This window comes from Pholcus phalangioides, unplaced genomic scaffold, assembly GCF_987345545.1.
Source record: "Pholcus phalangioides strain wild (caught in Gottingen) unplaced genomic scaffold, Ppha-v1.0 ptg000027l_1, whole genome shotgun sequence".
NCBI lineage: Eukaryota > Metazoa > Arthropoda > Arachnida > Araneae > Pholcidae > Pholcus > Pholcus phalangioides.
In genome coordinates, this window is record NW_028301617.1 from 7,057,352 (window position 1) to 7,079,700 (window position 22,349).

Sequence of the window (22,349 nt, forward strand, 5' to 3'; positions counted from 1 at the left end):
ATAACCTCCATGGCTTCTCCCCCGCTACGCCCTTGGTTTCTTGTGTACGATGGAAGTATAATAAGAGCCGCGGTTCTTTTTTTTCAAGAACCGTCGCTCACTCGCTCTTTTAAAAGAGCCGCTCTTCTGGACGGTTCATGTCTACAGATGACACAAAAAAAAGAGGAAAAAAAAGCTTGAAAGCAGCTGCGTCTGTTTCAGTGTTAAGACACTGTCCTGCTGTAAACAACATGCAGATGCAAATACATTCAATTAACCAATGATTACCTCTGCTTTCGATTAGTTAATTAAACCGATTTTTATCGATTAATGGAGGCGTATTAATTGATATCATCTGAGAAGAGATCTCGACCAATTTCTCCAATATATACAAAGGTAAGGCACGTCTTTCATATTTGCAAACAATATTTCATGTTACATCCAGGGGCTTGACCAGGATTTTTGTCGCACCACAAACCTTTAAATTCGATAATTTTATAGCGGTATTCTTTGTTTCAACCTAATAATGCCGCCCCCACATCTTGGAGCTGGGATCTTTTGCGGGCCCCCCGACAAGACTTTCACGGGGGCCCTTTTATGATGAATAGAGCTCGGATTATATGCAAATGCATATGTGCATATGCATTTGCATATTTTGGCCTTTTTTAGCATTAATGCATATAAATGCATAAAATCAAAGAATTTTCAGTATAAGTGCATATTTTTGAAGGTTTGTTTAAGCTCACTCAATTCTTTTAAATAATTTTTTGGGTTTTTTTTTTCACCCCGCAGGTGAAATTTATGAAGTATTTTACGAATAATATTAACCGTTTTATTGTAAAGGCTATTTCTAGAGATATGTCAAAGTGTTAAATTTTTTTAGAAATAGTGTCGAAATTCTTTGGTTAATGCTATTTTCGTTATTGAACAGCTACAACAAACTGAAAATTAAAAAAATGCTTGAGTAAAAGTATGAAGAAGATATTTGCATATGCGATATATATGTAGCTATATGAGGGGATATTTTTTGCAAGTAAATACATATATACACTAAGAAATAGAAAAGATGCATTTTACAAACACATCAGCTTATTTTTTGCATGATTTTCTCATTTTTTTATACATATTTCGGAATTTTTGACTTTTCAAGATTTCTAATGCATATTCTGAGGTGTTTGATGCACATTTTGGTATTTTAAGTGCACATTTTGTACTTTAAATACAAATTTTTGCATTTTTAAATGTGTGTGTGCATATTTTTGCATTTTTAAGTGCCTATTTGCATATTTTTAGAGCATATTTTGCCACTTTTTTAGTGCATATAATCCGGGCTCTAATGATGAATTTATAGCGTGAAAAACAAAAAAAATGTGAAAATTGTCCTGGGGCTGGAGCTATGGCCGCCCCCCTCTAGTTTTGGCCCTGTATACATCAATCGTGATTGTTATCTCTTTGATGCTCATTATCATGCACCCCCCCCCCCCCAGGCTGGGTTATTGGCCAGTCTCTGGTTAGATTTTTCAAGAGTGCCGGTACAGTGTATTTATATTGTTTGTAAAAACAATAAGAATTGTCCCGGGAAGGGTCCCTAAAAAAAACTAGAGCACTGTCAGCCCCTTCCTTGTTTTGTACCCATTCTCATTATCATTAGTTACTACACCAGACATGCATCTCATCCATATTCCTCTGCAGAACCTCTAACAAATTGGTACATGTTGGAATGTGCGCGTATGTGTAGTGAAACCTGACGTGAAGTTTGTTTCTGTGTAGTGCTTGTTATGTGTGTAGTGCTGCCGTCTGCCACCAGTTTTTCTAACTATGAGCAAAGTTAAGAAGACACCAACGAATAAGGCAAATACACGAAAATAAAAATGTGAATGGACCAATCGGATAGCACTATACCGCAAGTGTCCAATCAGGACGCTGTATTAGTATCTCACGCAGGCGCACAGCTTCATTCTGACCATGATGTTTGAAGTGAACAGACGTACTTCTTCCGCTGAGCAACCGAGTGTTAAGATTTGGTATTCAACCCAAGTGGGAAACTTGGTCAGCGTGACTAGTGGTTAAATTTTCCTCCGAAGATAGCACTCATTGAAATGCATTAGGACTTTTTATTTTCGTGTATTTGCCTTATTCGTTGGTATCTTCTTAATATTCTTGGGCAAAGTTTATCTACTCTTCTATGAGTCAAGTGTAATGATTGAATGATTTATCGTTGTAGGCCTGTTGCTCTCTGTGGCGAGACTTTTTAATGGGGAGATTGGCTCGCATTTGCGTCTCAAAGTTGAGAACCACAGGAAACCAACTTCAGCCGACCACCACTGTGGTGACGGTGGGGTTCGAACACGGATCCTCGTGGTGCGAGTCTGTCACCATGACCACTCGACCACCACAGCTGCCATTATCATTAGCTAGCAAAACCGTTTTGATTAGAAGGCCTGGAGTCTTAAGCCAGGTTTTTCTATGCCGCATGAACCGAACAGGACCCATTTCGCATTGGCGGAACATGTCACTTAACCACACTACACGTTTTTGTTATTCTAGCATGGCTCATCAGCTGAGGATGGCTATATGTGTAGTATGGCCCTGGAATAAGCTATTCTGTCATCTGCATGCTCCAGTTTGAAGGGAAGGTAAAGAAAACACATAAAATATAAAAAGATCTGCGAAATGTGCCGTGATCGACTCATTTCACTCCTCCAGAAGCAGTTTGCCAATCACGCAAGACGTAAAGCGCTGTTGTGAGGCGTGTTGCGCTCTGTATGACACCAGTCATACTGCTTTTCTTATTAGTGAATGGATGGTATATCGTGCTGGGTGATTCATTTCAAGCAGCATTAAAAATCTGCTCCTTGGGAAACCCGGCATTAAAAATTTTATTTTATCCTTTGAGCATGCACGTTCTAGCATATGCCCGTGGGGCACTAGGACTTCAAGCCAGTGTTTCTCAACCGCCGGGTCATGAATGGTTCATTGTTTCATATTTTGCCCATTTATTTCCCATCAATTGTGCACATAGTTGGGCCTTCTAGTCATGAAAAAGAAATTAACCGGGCCGCAGGCTTCTCCAAAGGTTGAGAACCACTGCTTCGTGCAATCATGTGCATTACTTTGAGTGCAATTTATACGTTAAAAATTTTTCTAGATAATTTAAACATGCTAACAATAATTTGCCCTCCCCCCCATATTTCAATTTAGTTCAGATGCTTGAATATCCCAGCATTTTTTTTTCTTTTTTACTGGAACTAGTACAGGTATCCCTCACTTTACATGGTTTCACGATAACACAGTTTTGAACATTTGATTTTAGGAATTACAACCCGTAAAATTTTAAATTTTGTCTATAACTTGATTTCAGTCCTGGTAATACTACTAGCAAAATAGAATAATACAACATACATGTCAAAACCCATTAGATTTGTTGATGTGTGGACCAATAGTTCCCAAACTGTGGGTTGTCGTGTAAATGAGTGAAGGGGGGGGGGGTGTCCGTAAAAGATTTTACAAAATGTAAAAACATCTTAAAGTAAATTTACTTTGTTCTTTAGCAACGTGACTAAATATGTGTCAAACTTGAAACACGCCGAAACTGTTAACTGAGCTAGGATACTTATTATTCATTTGTGCACTCACTAGTCCAGCGGTTCTCACCCGGTGCTCCGCAGAGCACTAGTCAAAAGTGCTTTGCAAATATAATAAAGGGGGCCCCTGGGAAGTGGGCGGGGGGGGTGGCAAGTCGAAATGGAAATTCATTGGTAGGATTGACTTGGCCTCTCCCAGGGGTCCTTCTTGTTGCACAGACAGCCCTGTAAAGTTTTAATTATCAAGTTTGATGAAATCATAAAAGTTGCAGATTTTGATGATAGGAAGCCTTACAATCATTCAACCATGGGCGGAGATACGGGAGGGGGGGGGGATATTGCTTTCCCAGCATCAAAAGTGAAGCCTGCTTATCTAATGTATATGCGTATATATCAATTGATATCATCATCATGCCCTTCCCCAGTAATTGTCATTGTGACCCCCCCCCCAAAGACCTTCACGTCCATCTCCACCTATGCATTCAACTTTTGGTTGCCAAACACAGGTTGATAATCTGCTGCATGCAGGCACACTGACACATCTGAGATCAGAATATCAATTTTCATAAAAAATAGAAAAATATGGAATTTATTATGCGCACACATATGAATAGTATTGGTGCACCATCTATCGACTTCAATTGTAATCAGAGAGAGTTTAAAAGTGGGGGATCCACCTCTAAAATTCTTATTGAAAGGGTGTTGTGCTTCAAAAAGTTTGAAATCCACTGATGTAGATGAGAAATATGGAAGAGATAAATGTTCACAAAACCCATCTTGCCAGATCTCACCGATGAGCATCTTTTTGTAAACATAGACAATGCCATCAGAATTTTAATCAACAGAACTAATCCTAATGAATCTAGAATTGTCATATTTGCGAGGGATATTCTGAATTCTCTGGCTTTGCTCTCAAAATTTTTATAGAGGCGAAAAGTGCTTTTCGTCAGCCAAATCCTGATTTTTTTCATTGAAGAGTTATCGGCATGTCTTACCAAGCTCTTCAGGAAAGAAAACACTCACTAGAGTCAATCGAAAGTAGTTCATTAAAAAAAACTATTTTACTGCTGGAAATTGAGTTTCTGTGAATATCAAAGTTTTGGTCCCCATGGCAACCTGGCCTTGGGATTTGTCAAGCTCTTGCACTAGGGTCATCTTCACTCATAAGCCATAGTGGCCTCATTTTAATCACGAAAAGTGAAATCAAAATATAACACAAGATTCTGAATGTATGGTTCCTCAGGGCAGAAAGGGGGGGGGGGGGGTCCTACAAAAACAACTCTGTCCAATCGACCCTTGATGGTCTTATTTAGTACCCCCAGGTCCCTTTCCACCCACTTGTTCTGATATGTCTTAGTTATTTGCAGATATTTCAAAGCTGCTAGTTTCTTGTGGATATTTTGAAGCTGCTATAACAATATTTCTTGTGGATATTTTGAAACTGCTATAAAAATATTTTTTATATTTTACTCACGATCACCAAAATATTTCGAAATTCCTTGCCAGAGTTTGTTCTTTCAAAGGTTTCTAATAACATTAGTATTTTGTACTATTCTATGCTAGAGACGTAAAATTCTTGAGAATAATCTTTAGCAGAATATTCTCATCTAGGAGAGAATATTCACTGGAAGGACCAGGGTTGGTAAACAACCGGTTTTTGTGGTTTAAATCAGTTTTTTGGTTTAATAGCATTAACATTACAAACAATAAAATTTCTGAAAAATCATTCAAACTTCTAATAATTGATTAAAATAAAATGTTTATTAATGTAATTAACACTATTTCCATACTAATTAATCTACAAATATTTCTTACATTTTAACAAAAACCAACTTTTGCAATTTAATTATTTTTGCGTAACTCGATGGAATACTTTGTGTTTGAAAATTCTTTTAACGTTATTATTAATCATATAATATAAAGATGTTGTTTCCCCAGTTACTTTTAGTATGCTTAATTAGGAAGCTATTTTGCAAAAACTATAATAAAAATTAGGTGAACATAATATATTTAATGAAGCATAAATAATGCAGATTAATTAGCGATGATTTACGATATACAGGGTGATTATAACTAAAGTACTGATTTCAATACTAAAAAATATTCAATACTTTCAAAAAGGCATCAGTTTTTGATAAATTTCAACATTTTTTTTCTCAAAAAGTTTCAGAGATATGCAAATAATACTTCAGACGGTTAATAAGGATGGTAAATGCAACAAATAAAAAAAAATCATTGAAATCTGAGACTATGGGTGTCATTTTGGCATTTTGCCGGGTGATTTGAAATGGAATGACCCAACTGTAAAAAAAAAAGAATCACTGTCAGAATGACATGAAAATTCACATGAATATTCCTGAAGCAATGGAATTTTAAATTTTATTATATTTTAAATTTTTATTTGTCCAGTCAGGACAAAATGATAACTTAGTTAGCATTGCATGATTTCATAATTCATGGAGAACTTACTTAAGAGCTGTCCACAATATGTTGTCCACTGTGTTCTGGCTGTGAGGTGAAAGCACAAAAATGCTTGTTCAACAACAGATCAGATTAGGCCATGTTCATGATGTGGATGTGCTTGCAATTCACCTGAGTTTGCAATTCGGCCACTTTTCATAACATTTTGAGGTATCCCCCCCCCCCCCCCCACAGCCAGAAATTGCAAGGGTTAAGGTCAGGTGAGCTGACGGCCAGGTGTCATGTCATCCTGGTATTGTCAAAATGGTTCTTCAGCAGCTGCTTTGTTGGTATTGCAATGTGCATCTTGATAAAAGTTGTTCTATCCACACACTGATGTTGTTGAAGTGCCAAAATGACGTGGTTACACAAAATTGAATTATCCTGCTGGCCAAGTACAGCATCATCTACTTGCACATTTTGAATTTTTTTTTTTTTCTTTTGCCAAAGAAATTATTTCCATTGCTTCAGGAGTATCCATGCAAATTGTCAAGTCATTCTGACCAGTAGTTCTTATTGTATAGTTTGGAATAAAAACTTAAATTATAATCACCCTGCATATAGCTGATTATATTTTGTACATCTGTTACTACTATACAGTAGAACTTTGAATAACTGGGCTTAATGGTGAAAATATATAAAAAAAAGATTATTGAATATATTAAAACTGGGTGATATATATATATATATACGCACACACACAGTATGAGTTGTGCTGCTACTTATGGGAAAGAAAATGAAAATCTGTGTGAGGTAATGTGTAGCTACTAGTATGTTGGTCTTTGTCCTTTAGGGACAGCTGATGTCTTCATTGGATTATAAGACCACCTGCCCCTAGAGTGATGGTGTGGCTACTGTTGCTGCTTCTTTGTGAAGGGGAAAAAAACCTGAGATAATGCACCACTACATTTAGATGTGTAATGCAATTCTTATTCATGAATTTGCTAAAGATAGAGCATCAGAATGTAGCCAAAGGTTAGAAAATGCTGTAAGAATGAGAAATTTTGGCTTCTGTATATCGCTTTAAATAACTACGATACTTTATATGGAAAAAATATATACATTCAGGGCACTTTCATGAGACTTTTTGAAAAAAAAACCACTTATACCATCTTATGCCATTTAAAGATATACCATCAGAATGCCCCCAAGAATATAAAATTTCGTAAGAATGTGAAAAATTTTGGCTAATAAATGAACCAATATGATATTTCTCAAGGAAAAAAAATTATATTTAGGCCACTTTTCCATTTGATTTTTGAAAAAAACCAATGTTTAAACAAACCAACCAACCCTGGGAAGGACTACTATTTAAATAACTTCAGAATATATTCTCCAGTTAATTTTTATAGATGCAAAATTTTCTGTAATAATCATTTGAAAGATTCTTGAGAATATTCTTGAGGTTGCAATAAATAACTTGACCTTGAATGAATGTCTCCAAATTTAAATTATATATATATATATGTTTATAATATGCTACATGTGTTTATGAATAATTAAAATATATTTTAATGTGCATTGGAATGAGTTTGACAGAAGTTGCATTCTATAATTGCTGCAAGAGCTTTCAGAACCTTGTATGTGCAGCATAAAGGAATTGTCAATAGAAAGAAGGGGAAAATTAAAGTTTCCAGCCTACCATATTAAACTTTTAAAGCAAGAAAATGAAAAAAAACACGGATGAATTGAACAACTTGCAAAGAAATACGAATGATAAAAAATTTGAGTGTATGTTCATTGAGAAAATTATTGAAGAAAATGACACAACTCTGTGTCTTCTTTAGAATCAGGGTTAACAGGTTTTTTTGACACATGGCAGTTTTTGACGGTTTAAACCACAGTTTCACAATCTTTTTTGTCCCATCGCCCCCTTCAGAAATTTTTTGTCCCATCACCCCCAACGTCATCTGACCCATAGGATCCTATGCTATACCGGTATCTTCTATCACCCCCAAAGGGGCATTAATGCCCACATTGGGAATCACTGGTTTAAACTGTCGCGTCAAAAACATTAAATATTGCTTTTCAATATAAAAATTCCTGTTGAAAATACACACATTCTCTCAACAACACAGCCATAATACTAAACTGTAGGGCTAAAATGTCCTTTAATTTAGCAGTGCTGATTGCATATGAATGCTCAAGAAAAGCTCCTATAACTTATTCGTGGTATAAAAGTAAGACATAAAAAAACACATTGACAATAGGTTTTGTACTGTTTTAATGCTGAGTAAGTTTCTGAGGCCAAAAACCTAACCCCGTAATCTCCTATCACATATATTTTGAATAAACAGCTATATTTCACTTACAGACATAATCACAGACATAGTTTTTTCTGCCTGTGAATATGGCTGTTATTAAACTAAACACAGGTAATCAATGGATAAAATGGACCATAAAATTATATATTATCTGTTCTAGACTCTGTCTGTCAGGAAATTCAAAATTGCAAATTATAATTAATATTTTTATCACAAAAATTAGAACTTTGCCTGGTTTTTAATTTATACAAAAAATTTACATGTTTTGAAGACAAATAAAATTTTAATTGGTTGACACATTTTGGCCCTGACATGACTCATTTGTGTGATTTCTGACCACGAGGTCCTGATGATGGCTCTCCATTATTAGAGCTGAAATTTGTCAACCAATTAAAATTGATTGATTGACCCTGATTCTAAAGAAGATATGGTCATTTTATGACCCTGACACGCACCATGAACTTGCTCCCAGCTGACTCAAAACAATTTTCTAATACTGTCGTTCTTCCATTCAATTCTTCAAGTTTTGTGATCTCATCTATCTTAAAGAAATTCAACTTCCATACAATATTCCAGCCAACAAATAAACTCACCTTTTTCCAACTCAAAGATTCTATCTCACCCTCCAAAGAATCTGGTATCTACTTCATCCCATGCAAGAATTGCGAAAAAGGGTATATTGGCCAAAATATGAGAAATCTGAATATTCGAGTTCTTGAACACCAAAAGCATGTTGAGAAGGGACAGACAAATAGTTCGGCTATTGCCCAACACTGTTGGCAACTTTCACATAATTTTGAGAAAGCGTCTGTTTTTAAAAAATCAACACATAATTCCGAACTGAATTTTCTCAAGGGATACTTCATCAGAACATGCCAGGATTTTCTCGTTAATGATGGAAGGAACACACCACCTATTTTGTCAGCTTGGACAGGCTTTATTAACCTCAGTCAAGACAGAATTTTTAACACTTTGGATGTGAATTGGGGTGGCATCTGTTGCAAGGACCACTCAGACTCAGCAAATACAAGGCAAACTCTCCGGACGACCGTACATAAACATCACCCCTCACGACTCATTTGTGTGATTTTTGACCACAAGGTCCTGATGACGGCTCTCCATTGTAGAGCCAAAATGTGTCAACCAGTTAACCAATTAAAATTTTTATTATGGTGTGCCTGATGATAATGCTACCTCTTGATACAATGATAACCTTCCTCTACAAGGATATTTTTTCTTGGTCTGCAGAATATTATATCAAGATTTCACTGCAATATGAACTTCTGATACATACACACAGTGACATGTTTCCTATTCCATTATTCACACATAATAGCATAAGATTCTTTAAGCATGACAACATTAATGCAGGGTGTAGGAGATTCTGAATAAATTCTGTGGGTTGCTAAGAATGGTGCTACAAACTGTCAAATACCTAAATGAATGCTTTTGGATAATGTTTTGAACACAATAGGTTATTATATAACATGATGAAAAACTTACCTTTTTGCAATGCTTTTATTTTTAAACCGTAAATTACAATAATTAAAATAAAATATTGTAATTTGAAATTTTGAATTTTTAGACATAAAAAGTGTCTAGAACATATAATATATAGTTTTACGATTTATATATTTTATCTAAATTACTGATTATCTATGTTCAATTTTATAAGCAAGAATAGAACTGTTTATTCAAAATATGTGTGATATGGCATCAGGGTTATATTTTTGATATCAGAAACCAACTCTGTATTAAAACAGCCAAAAACTCATTGTCAAATCATTTTTTAACCTCATAGATATGTTAAATAATATAAAACACTTACTTTTTTTTTAATGTCGATTAAAGCACTTTATATTTTGAATTATAATAATTGAGAAAAAATATCTATTTTGATATTTTACATTTTCTGATCTGCCCAAAATTTTTTATTCCATATTAAAAATTATTGTTCAGCATCGGTTAATACATGTATTAAACTCATTTATTCTCATCTAAAAATGTCTGGTCAGGTTGCATAAATCCAGAGTATTTAGTATTTTGTATTCAGTATTTCGATTGCTATATATATTCTAATGTTATGCACAATAAGGGTAGCCTACTGTTTTACGTATCAGTGATTATCTAGGTAATGTAATAACAGAAATCAGCGTTACATATATGGCATAAAAGAACTTTTTAAATACCTATCTGTTATGAAAAGAGTACAGCAGACAGTTTACATCTATACACGTATATAAGCAGTTAGAGAAATTTTGGGAGGTTGAGAATCACCTTGAATTAAAGAATATCAAAGCATTCCATAGGTTTTTCCTTCAGCTTTCATGTTATGCTTTATTCAAATTGTATATTTTATACAGAAAATATTTTACACATATATATATATATATATATATATACTGTATATACATATTTTTTAAGAAAAATATATAGTGCAAAATAATACTGTAGAGAGTGAAAATTATTTTACAATTGTATTAATATTTAAGCTTTGTATAGCATGATCACTTTGAACATTACATGCTATTAATGTGTGTATTTCCAATGAGAATTTTTATATGGAAAGCAGCATTTGAGGTTTTTGACACGGGGTTTTGACATGACAGTTTAAACCATCAAAAACTTGCAGATTCTGATTTTAAAAACTGTATATATTTAATAAAAAAAATTAGCATTTTTTTTGAACTGGAAATTAAAAAATCAGTAAATGTGGAACATAAATTAAGAAAATCCAATTAATTTCATTTTTTGAAAAAAATCGTGATTCTTATCAACCGTTATATGAATGTCCTTGAATTTTTAAATTGTGCCTAGGAAAAGTTTTTGAATAGTTTTGAATTTTTTTTACTTTCAAAGAGTATAAACAATGCTGCATTTTATGACGCGATTTTGAACAAAGTAATAGGACTGTGATTATGAAACTGCATGTCACAGCAATTTAGGTTGTCATCAAAGTGTAGGAGATCATTCATGGACGGGCTGAAGCAATGACTCCCAAAATTTGTTTCGTCAACTTCTGTCAAGGGCGTGACGAAAAGTTGTGGTGCATTGATATCTGCCTGTTCAGTGCACTTTTGCGCTACTCTGGGGAGCCGCGGACAAACTATGCCAAGGGTGTCGTGGGTGGGAAAAGTTTTAGAACCACTGGCCTAAAGTATATGGCACGTTTTGAAAATTAATTCTTGAAGCCGACAAAAGACGTGTACGCAACATCCGTACAGCAACTTTTCTTTTCTTGACTCAGTAAGACGGCGTTAACGTATGTAGTCGGGTTCGACCACGCTTGTCGCACAATCTCGTAAGGGTGGCTCTGCCTTGATGTAACAACAAGTGCAGTTGAAGTAAATTTTTTTCGGTCGTTATTTTCTCTGAAGTTCGTGGATTAGTCTGCAGTGCGTGAACACTTTATGCTGATGGTCGTTTTTGTTTCCTCTGCAGGCATTTGAAGAACCTCATCGAAATGGTATTGACAAATGTAACCGTCATACTCTGTTAGATGACACGCCATGCGTCATTGGACAAACGTGGAACGATCTCGATATTATTCTTCTTACGACTACAGTAGTGTCTTCATCAGTGATCATTTGTGAAGGAAACGGAGAAATGGAATGGTCATAAGATCAGCATCGACGAAAAGTCATATTAATGTAAGCTTTGCTGTCAAAGGGATCCAACAACCCAATATTGAGGCACCGATTGTAGCATCGCCGTAACAGAGCCAATTGACATTGGAGTTACTTCAAATGTTACATTAAAACTAAAAAACTTTTTTTACCGCAACATTGCAACATGTCCGAAGCAGGTAATCAGACGGAATGTGAAGTTTCTGCCGAATTTTCCGAAATGACTTCCCGATCGGTCGTCCGTCATCGGAAAAGCTCTGGAGAAAAACCGCACGAGTGCGATGTGTGCAACAAAAGATTTGCGAATACCTCAAATCTAAAGGCCCACCAAACGGTGCACACTAAAGAGAAGCCGCATCAGTGTGACGTCTGCGGCAAAAAGTTCGCACGTCGTTGCACCTTGGTCCTTCATTACCGGGTTCACACCGGAGTGAGGTCACACGAGTGTAAGGTATGCCACAAAAAGTTTCTGTCCCAATCAGATTTACAGAAACACCAGATGACCCACACTAGAGAGAAGCGGCACGGATGCGATGTTTGCGGCAAAAGATTCACCCTTCGTTCCGCCTTAGTCATTCATAATCGGACCCATACGGGTGAAAAACCATACGAGTGCACTGTTTGCTCTAAGAGATTCCGGGACGACTCTGGTTTAATCAAGCACCGGAGAACGCACACTGGGGAGAAGTTATACGAATGTGGCGTTTGTGGCAAGCGATTCGCTCAGAGTTCTGATTTCGTTGTCCATAGTCGAATCCACACAGGAGAGAAGCCGTACGAGTGCGATGTTTGTGGCAAAAAATTCACATCCAGCTGTAACTTACAAAAGCATAAAGTGACTCACTCGGGAGAGAAACCGCACCAGTGTGACATTTGTGGCAAGAGTTTCGCGCTGCGCAATAATTTGGTCGCTCATATTCGAATCCACACCGGCGAAAAGGCATTCGAGTGTAAAACTTGCGGTGAGAAATTCCGATACAACTCCGAACTGGTCGCTCACCGGAAATTCCACGAAGCGAAAGTGATATATAAGTGTGCGGATTGTGGGAAACGGTTCGTAGAGATTTCCGACTTAATCGTTCATAGTCGAGTCCACAACGACGAAGGAAAGGCCTTCGAATGCGAGGTTTGCAAAAAGAAATTCACGTCCAACTTTGGTTTACGGAATCACAGGGACGCTATTCATTTCGGTAAGAATCACGAGTGTAACGTTTGCGGAAAAGTGTACGTGCAGCGTACGAGCCTGCTTGTTCATGTTCGAACGCACACCGGAGAAAAACCGTTCGAGTGTGATGTTTGTGGCAAGCAATTCCAACATAAATCGGTTTGGAAAAAGCACCAGAAAGTACACGCTAGCGGAAAAAAGGAGAAAGGGGAAGGTGGAAAAAAAATTTGCCCAATGGCCTCATCTGAGATCACTGTTGGAAGTATATTTGAAATCAAAGAGGATCGATTGATCCCAGTTAGAAAGACTCCACGAGAAAAATGTTCTGCTGGCGTTTTGACGTACGGAAGAAAAGATTTGAAAAAGGCGTCACTTTAAAAGACAGAATCATCGAAAATGCAATATAGCTGCAAGCAATACTGAAAAATTTGCGTCAAACATCGCTCAACAAGCTACAATCAAACAAACTTATTCTGCAAATGAATGATATGTATTGGTCGCCCTGCAATAAACCAGTGCGCTCCCGGTTTTCCCAACTACCAAATAAAATCGTTGGAGGACGACAATAAAGAATTGCACAATACAGATTTGTCCACTTCAACATTTATTACAATTAATTTGAGTTACATAAAATTTAATTTTTCTTTACGTCAAAAAATATCACTAATTTATCATAGTTAAAGCCGTTTTAACCGACAGAGTTTAAACTACGAACGCATGTTAAAGGGTTAGCGATCGACACGGATTGGTTAAAATCCTCAATTTAACCAATCTATTTCGATCTTCAATCCTTTCACCTGCGATTGCAGTTTAAACTGTGTTGGTGAATACGGCCGTAAGTAATTTAGGCAAATCTCATCCGATCGACGGTCAACATCAATTTGATTAGAATATTTCTGGAAGTTCATTCCTACTCCGCGGAACCAATTTTTAGTGGAATCACAATCACATCCAAACAGCTGGGACAGGACGTCTATGCTGATCCGCATTACCTTTCCGCGGACACCACAGGGAGAACAGGAATCTTCAGGGAGAGAGTGTCGTCGGATCAATCCACGACTGATTCAGGAAACCAGCGAACGTAGGGCCATAAGAAGTTATGCCGTGATCATCAGCACGAACATTTCATGACAACCTTTATGACACGAGCACAATGGAGGCATCGGAGGGATCAGTAGTGAGGAACTATAGTATTCATTCGGTCATCACAGCACTATGGTGGCAAGGTGAGAGAATACTACATACGATTCATTACAACGTCCAAACGATCAGAGAGTGCTCTTACTCATATCATAACTGGATGAAAGCAGAAAAGGAAATGTTCACAGCACACAACTAGTATTTAAGGAGAAATTCTCGGTCATATGACGAAAGGAGCCAATCAGCTTCAAAATTTAACGCCACAGAAATTTACATAACATGCGTACACGCAATTGGAAGATCGTAACAATCGGCACGCGATCATACCGACCGACCCCAAGAAGGTATAAAAAGAGAACAAATGCAGTCGACGCTCGTTATTATGACCCTCCCCCCTTGTTCCACGGAAAACGGCCGTTATATTGGGAGAGCGTTACATCGAACTTTTAAAAAAAATCATAAAATTTAGCTTCTCCAGAAAATTGTATATTGTATTGACGTAATAAAAAAAATATTTCATTTTGTTAATGATAATGTTGCAATGAAAATGTATTTGGCTGGAAAAAAAATTAAATGAATAATACAATATATAAAGATTGTGCTCACGGAAATACTGTATAGCCCCGTTTACACGTGTAAGATTGGGGGTTGCTTTGGTGATTATTACCTGTATGGCAACTTTTATCTCATGGGAAAAAAAAGAGGGACGGAGACCTGTCAAAAGAGGTCTATCTTTGTTGCGGAATAATGGTGGGTGACTCCGACTTTTCCTCTCCCATAATCCTTTGTGCCGCGAAAACTACTGTTAACTCCTTTGGCAGTCATCTTGGCTTTAGTCAGCCTATTTCTGTTCAACCCTCGTGACGACTTCCGGCATAAACTGAAGGATATCTAAACGGGTTGTAGCAAAAAAAAAACCCTGTTACCGGTAACTTCCAGGGATATTTTATTTCCAATGTAAACGAGGCATTTATGGCCAAAATCTACATTTATTTTTCATGCAGCAAAATACAGTAATATGTACACTTACCTGTATATACTCCCATTGAGAAATTGGCCAATTTAGAACAAAATAAAAAAAAAATCAGTCAAGTGTGGAGTGAGCCGCCATATGAGAAAATAAACCGAATAGTAAGAGTAAAGTTTCCAGTGATGACACTAGTTAACCAAAGGACTTTCCGTAGAAGGTAAATGTAACCTGGTAAACTTTGTGATTAAAATAAGTATAGAAGATTGCCGCTGTGGTGGTCGAGTGGTTATAGTGCCGGACTCGTGATGCGAGGATCCGGGTTCGAACCCCACAGTGGTGGTCGGCTGAAGTTGGTTTTCTGTGGTTCCCAACTTCAAGGTGCAAATGCGAGCCGATCTCCCCGTTAAAAAGTCTCGCCACAGAGAGCAACAGTCCTACAACGGTAAACCATTCAACCATAACACTTCACTCATAGTTAGTAAAACTGGGGGCAGATGACAGCACTACACATAACAAGCATTACACAGAAACAAACTATACGTCAGGTTGCACTACACGTACACGCACATTCCCGCATTTACCGATTCGTTGGGGGGTTCCGCGGGGGGGGGGGTGCATGTGTGGTTGGTGTAGCAGTAGTAGGTAGGGGCTCGGGGATCCATGATGTTCTTAAGTCAGCCACCTCGTTGGGCAATTTGCCTGTTGTGGCGTTGTATTTGTATTTGTATTTGTATAAGTCACACGATGCTTTGTCACAATGGGCATTTTGCCTGTTGCGTTGTTTTTGTATTTGTATAAACCATCTATGTTTCATACCTTTCTTCTCCAAAGGTCAAGGTCAAACACACTCAACGATGGATTTTGTCCATTTTTGCAAAAAAAAAACAAAAAACGAGCGAGGCCGAACTTAGTTGTAATGGATTGAACATTTACCAGTCGTTGTATTGGATAAAAAATAACGGCGTTAATAGGAAAATATTTGGGACCTGCCGTACTGGTCGTTGTAACGCGCGTCTGCTCTACACATTTTCATAGAAAATGATTACATATTGAGACTAGAATAACGGACTTCTCCGCTCGGAGTCTATGGGTATGTTACAGCCCTAATGGGTACGCAGTGTAAGATTTCTGCAGATTGCGATAGAAATAATTGAGACTAAAATTTTGACATGTGACGGTAGAGGGTGATCTATAGCAGGAGTTCTCAACCCTTTTTCAGTCGCTATCGAAAATCGGTATTTAAATCATTTTTATGAAAATGTTAACTGCTTCGGAATCGGTGGAACCATATGCGGGTTCTTAAAGGGGGTAAATGAATTTTTACTATGCATTTCAGAAACCCACTGATACCCAAACTTCTAGTTCGCGACCAATACGTTAATGGTCTATATGCACCCAGTGGCTAAAAAATTAGGGAAACCGTGCTATTCGCCACTAATATCGTGTGGGACCTCCTGTGGCTTTGATGACAGCAGATATTCTTCTAGGCATGAACTCTCCAAGTTGCTGAAACCGTTGAGGTGGAAAATTAGCCCATGCTAACGAAATGGTAGCTGCAATTTGTTGCGTTCCAGTCGCCTGTTTCTTCTTTTGTTCACAAGCGATTTTCGCCCACTATTCCGCTTGAAATATTTTTGTCTTAGCTGCCAATCGTTGAAGTCTCGAGCTAATGTACGAGAAAAGCCAAGAAGGTTAGCAGCTTCGGAGGGAACCACCCCTACTGGCCCCCAAAATCATGCCACGTTGAAAGTCATTCAAATCTCTTGTTTTCCACATTAACAGGCAAATTGCAACGTTATGACGCAATTGCAACGCTTCTGACCAGGAGACAGCTTTTTATCAGCAAATCCGGTTTATTTGCGTGAGCGCACGTGCTGCACGGACGAGTTGGAAGTTTGAGTGAGGGGTGTTCCGAATTTTTTTGGCCGCTGAGTGTATATAGCAGTGGTTCCGAAAGTTTGGGTCGCAAGAAGATCAAACGTGAAAACGTCCGAAGAAATTTTTCTTTTTGGCAAACGTAAGTAAAAATATGTCAAAACTAAAAAATGCCAACTCAGATGAACAGCTACTTACCACACATCTATCTAAAAAATATTCCCGAAGAATTTACCCAGAAAAAGGTTTTTTTTTTTTTTTTTCGTTTTTAAATCCCCGAAATGACCTTGCAAGTATCATGTGAATTGTGTCAAATAAAAAAAATAATTTCGGGAGAGGGGAGAGAGAAAACAAAATTTCCCCAAACAGCCACTGATGCCATTCGAAATTGGCGAGATGACATATATATGATTTGACCCGTGGCGATTTTTGGTGGCGTGATTTGGTATGAACGTACTAGTAGCAGATAAATTAGGACCAGTGCCGTCTTAAGGCATGGGCCCACCCGGCACCTCAAGAGAAAAGGGGCCTCACAAAAATGAGATTAGTTTGAAATTTTCAGGAATTTGCCTGGTAGGGCCTCAGAAATATCACTTGGCCCGGGAGCCCATGATGCTCTTAAGATGGCTCTGATTAGGACTCCCATTTTAACTTACTGGTTGGCGATGATTGGCGCTAATCGGCTATGGCTTGAACGGTGTCACGTTTTTACGAGGGGGAAATATCCTCACATTGCTTCCCAGTAATCCCTTTTGTATGTATTTTTGTACTGAATTAGGATATGCGCAAAAATCTTCCTAATTCTCATTCTCCAAAGTTGTCAGCTATGAATGCATGTGGCACACGTCAGCGGACTAAACATTTACTGCATGCCCAAACATATAAAATACAAAACGTTTCACTGTCAGACATGAAAAAAAACGTGGGGATTCGGGCCGTCTTCCCGAACAACAATCCGTTGCCATTATTATATCTTAATCTCATTCATTTTCATGCGTGTCGCAGTGCCATCTACTGATTATAAGAAGACAAGGCTATAACTAAAAATTTCACAACTCGGCCATCTTGCGGTTCAGTGACAAAAAAAAACATGAAAATAAATGGACTCAATATTCGTATACGCATGAAAAGAAATTAACACAGTATTTGTATAAGCATGAAAAAAACCAAACACTATAAATTGGCGTATTCTGAGTATTTCGTGAGATTTTAGATCAGTTGAGACGGTGGTGGTGACGGCCCCAAATGTTCACCGACTTTTTTTTACCTCGGGTCAACCTTAGGATTCGCGTTCGTTACCTCATACGGACTATAAGAATTTTGGTCTCGATTTCAGTCTTTTGTGTAGCTCGTAGATCACCAATTTTATAATTTAGTGATTTTTTTTCTCTTTTTGTTATAAGTCTGAGTCCTGTTAATATTTTTCTCTGCCTTCTCCCTGATGACATGAACCACCTGTAGAGTTCGAACCTGGATTTCTGCAATGCAAGTCCAGCACAATAATCAAAATGAAAGAATTTTTTCCTTGAAAAGGTCTCGCCACAGCAAGAGACAAACTTTACAACATTCAAATTGCACGCATTAGAAAATTTACTCATTGTAAGTTTCACCTACAGAAGTTGGATGGCAGCACCTGGAAGCCACGGATATTGTCCTCGTGTAATTTTTTTTTTGCTGTCCACGCCACGCCGTGCGTCCCCGATACGTTAGAAGAGTTCCTCAGGAATATTAAAGTGGGGCGCGATTGGTTTAATAAAAGAAGCACCTGGAAATAATAAATGCACAATAATTAGAATCCTCAATGATTCCGACCCATTTGCCTCTTTGGAGGTAAAATGGCAGCAAATTACTGTGGTGGTTGATAAAATGAAGTAAACACTATTAGATTGAATTTGGCAATATTTGGCGGAAGTTACATTTTTTTTACTCGAACTCAAGCTTCGTCGTGTCGAATTCAAGCTTGTTCTCTCCATATTACTGGAGCATTGACAAATTGACAAACCATAATAAAGGGATAAACGCACTGTTTATTAAATAACTTTAGTTAAACGTTCTGAAATTCATTATTGAAGTCGGGAACCTTTGTTGCTGAACATTTTTGTTTACAATTTCCACGTTACTAGCCTCAGCTTCAGTAATCGGGCATCTTACGCCCATTTTTCCCCGTAAAGTCGGTCCCACACCTGCAGCGCAAAAATCAGTATTTGACGGCGAAATCACACGAATTCCTCAAAAACCGGTTTTTGAGCGACTGGGAGTGGCGTAACGTTGTGGCGAACGTTGAGCATTTACCAAAGCCTCCTAGAAGTACTAGTCATATCTTCTAGGAGGTCAAGCAAAGAAAAAAAAAATCCCGAAATTCGCCATTGGTGTACTGATAATTTGCCCTGCTGCTCACAGGAGCAACAGATTCGTACAAGTAATAATAGACGTAACGCGTATACGCCCCTTCTCTTGCCCTGTGAGGCAATATGCACAAATGCATATATTCGTGAATTACCGTGAACACTAAAATAAATTATGACTAACACTGATCTTGTTTCAAAAAGATTTCAGTTCTTTTATTAGGATGACTTTTGGGCACTTATTCCGAATCTGGCATTTGTTTCGTCAGATCGGCTCAAGCTTTTGACATGAAGTTAAAATAATGAAACATAATTATTTCACGAACAAGCTTTTGGCAAGAAATTTGGATTATCTGTATTTAACGAATCGGCGATAAATCTGGTAACCTAACCTAACCGCACGTTAGAAAAAGGAGGAAGTGGGAAAGAAAAGAAAATATGAAAGGGAAAGTATAACATAAGGTAGATAAGAGTTTTTTTAGTCCTTTTTTCTTCCTCACCCTGCAGGTTCTCTTTCGCTCCTACATGTATGTTATTTCCGAAGTGCGGCGGATTCGCTAATTGGCCAAGAGTTTTGACCAGAGTCCGATATTGCAGAAATCCCTGGCCAAAGCTCGATGTGCTGATGTAAGACGGCCCGGTAGGAGCCAAATCCATTTTTTTAATCGCCAACGTATGATACATGTCTATATAGGAACTGCATTGGATTAGTTCCATGTGAGAGAGAAAAAGTGAAATTTGAAAGAAAAACTATAAAAGTAATTTATAAAAACACAATAGTTATTTTTGCCAAATTTTGGCGAAAAAAAATTACTGCATCGTGACTGTGGTTTAATGGGTTGCCATAAGTAACGTGGAAATAATCATCACGAAAAAAATTTCTGACGTTGGCCGGGCCAATATTTAACGAAATTTTCTAATTCGCGAATTGGCCAATTTCGGGCTTTGGTAGTAACATATATAGTAGAAAGATACATTATATGTGTGAGAAGAAAAATCATTAGCCGGAGTGTAGAAAGAGAGGAGGGAAAAGAAACAGGAAGTTTTTTCAGTTATTTATTTCACTGGTGTTTCGACGTAATATTACGCCCGTGATACCCTAAAGAGGTAAAATTTTAATAGTAATACGTATAAGTAGCATACAAATCACATAGAAACCGTGCGAAATGTAGATAAATAATAAACTTAAGGTCAATACATATATAGACCACTGATAATTTATGATCAAAAAATGTAACAATAAAGTAAACATGAATAATGAAAATAAATAAAAAATTCAAAATAAAAATTCGACGCAAAATCTAGTGGCTGCATCGAAATATTGAGTATGCATAATCTCAAAAATTAGGTCTGATTTGGCGAAATAAACTCCAGTTTTGAAACCAGCAGCTCCAATCCTTGAAATAGGTAAAACTTCCTTGGGAACTCGAATTTTTTTTCAGCAATGTAATCATAAGTGATTGTGGCAACATCAGAATTCTCGGCCAATATAAATGCTAAGGAATGTCATGACTATGGGGGCACAAAAGAAACGACTGACCGTGATAACAATCCCAACTGACAATTACGCAAATTTAGAAACAATCATTTGACGTAATTAGATGTGAATAACTATTTATCTCTCTCTCACACACACACACATATTAAAGCTAATCGCTGTTCTCTATTTTTCAATTGATCCGCTCGCCTCTGTCGGGGCCTTAGGCTAAGAACAATGGGGCAGCGAGCAAAGAGACGAATGAAAAGGAAGAGCAGCGAGTTGAAAATATAGCCGCGAGCAAGGAACATAGCACACATTGTGGGGACGTTTGATATAGCAGAGAGTACCGAATAGAAACTCGCAATCAGCTTGTTTTTTTTTAAAGAATACTTTAAAATTTGCAAAAATTTCATAATTATAAAAATCATTGCTCAGACAACAGTTTAGAAATAATAGTTGTATGAATATCGGTATTTTTAAATATAACTATGGAAATATTCCACTCATATTTTGGTCGTTTTCCTCCCTACATATTTTCCTGCGGCACTTAAGCGCAATCACTTCTCGAAAAATCAATATTTTCTACTAAATTTATGAGTAGGAAAAATATCAAGTTTATCAACGAGCGCCCCCTGCCATTTAAATTTGTACTATTATCATGGGCGGGAGGGTAGAAGTGGAAAATCCCATGCTCGAATAGCTTTAAGGATAACCTAATTTGTATGAATATTTGTTGGTTTCATTTTTTTTCACATAAGAAACGTAATTATCGACGCACAAAAATCCAGCATAAAAACAGTCGTTACGCTTCCAATATGGAAATATTGACAGTACACAGAAAATAAACAAATAAAACTTGCCAATTTTTCCCCAGAAACAAACATATACATAATTTTTTTAATTCAGACTACTGAAATGCATTTTCCCTCACACGGTGCATGATAAATTAGCTTAAAACTCAAAATATAAACCATTTTTGGTTTGTCTAAGCACATCCGCACGAAAAAAGTTTGGCGGGAAAATTATTCGGTACTTGCTGTTTCCATTTGATCGTCCACACCATTTTGAAGTATGTCGAGAGCCATCAACGATTCTGGTGACATTTTTGACCTCACTACCTACCGCTTTTTAACAGCGAAAACAAGCCTTTCGACGGCCATCTTAAAACTCCACACAATCGAACAGAGCAGCGAAAACAAAATATCTTGATTCCTTCGCTATTATCGTTTGTCGTGGAGTTACCACTCTGTTGCAGTGGCGCCACTATGCGCAGGCGCATTAGAATCCGTGTGCTTGATTTCGCTGCTCGGATCTCTTCTCCCCTCGTCCCTTCTCTCTCCGCCTTACTATGTTTTCAGCCTTAGTTAGCGCAACATAGAACTCCTTTTAAAAAACTTTTTGCTCCTCCACACAAGTGACGTCTAATCATTGAAGATGAGTAGGACGGGAAAACAGCGGCTG

At 37.4% G+C, this 22,349-nt stretch overlaps 2 protein-coding genes across 2 annotated transcripts in view; one reads left to right on the forward strand and one right to left on the reverse strand.

Moving 5' to 3' along the window:
* LOC149068300 (uncharacterized) overlaps positions 1–22,349 on the reverse strand; it is a 61,044-nt gene extending 38,695 nt beyond the window's left edge. The window contains exon 1 of the transcript XR_016195210.1: positions 21,922–22,349. The gene's annotated coding sequence lies outside the window, so the exon portion shown is untranslated. The remainder of the gene's footprint in view (positions 1–21,921) is intronic.
* Positions 142–14,776, forward strand: LOC149068302 (uncharacterized). Its single transcript, XM_089251727.1, has 2 exons — positions 142–375; positions 11,729–14,776. Exon 2 carries the CDS (start codon positions 12,080–12,082, stop codon positions 13,454–13,456), a length of 1,377 nt encoding a protein of 458 aa, XP_089107853.1. The 5' UTR covers positions 142–375; positions 11,729–12,079; the 3' UTR covers positions 13,457–14,776.

Coding starts and splice junctions, on each gene's coding strand:
- LOC149068302 (XM_089251727.1), top strand. CDS start 12,080: ATGTCCGAAGCAGGTAATCAGACGGAATGTGAAGTTTCTGCCGAATTT.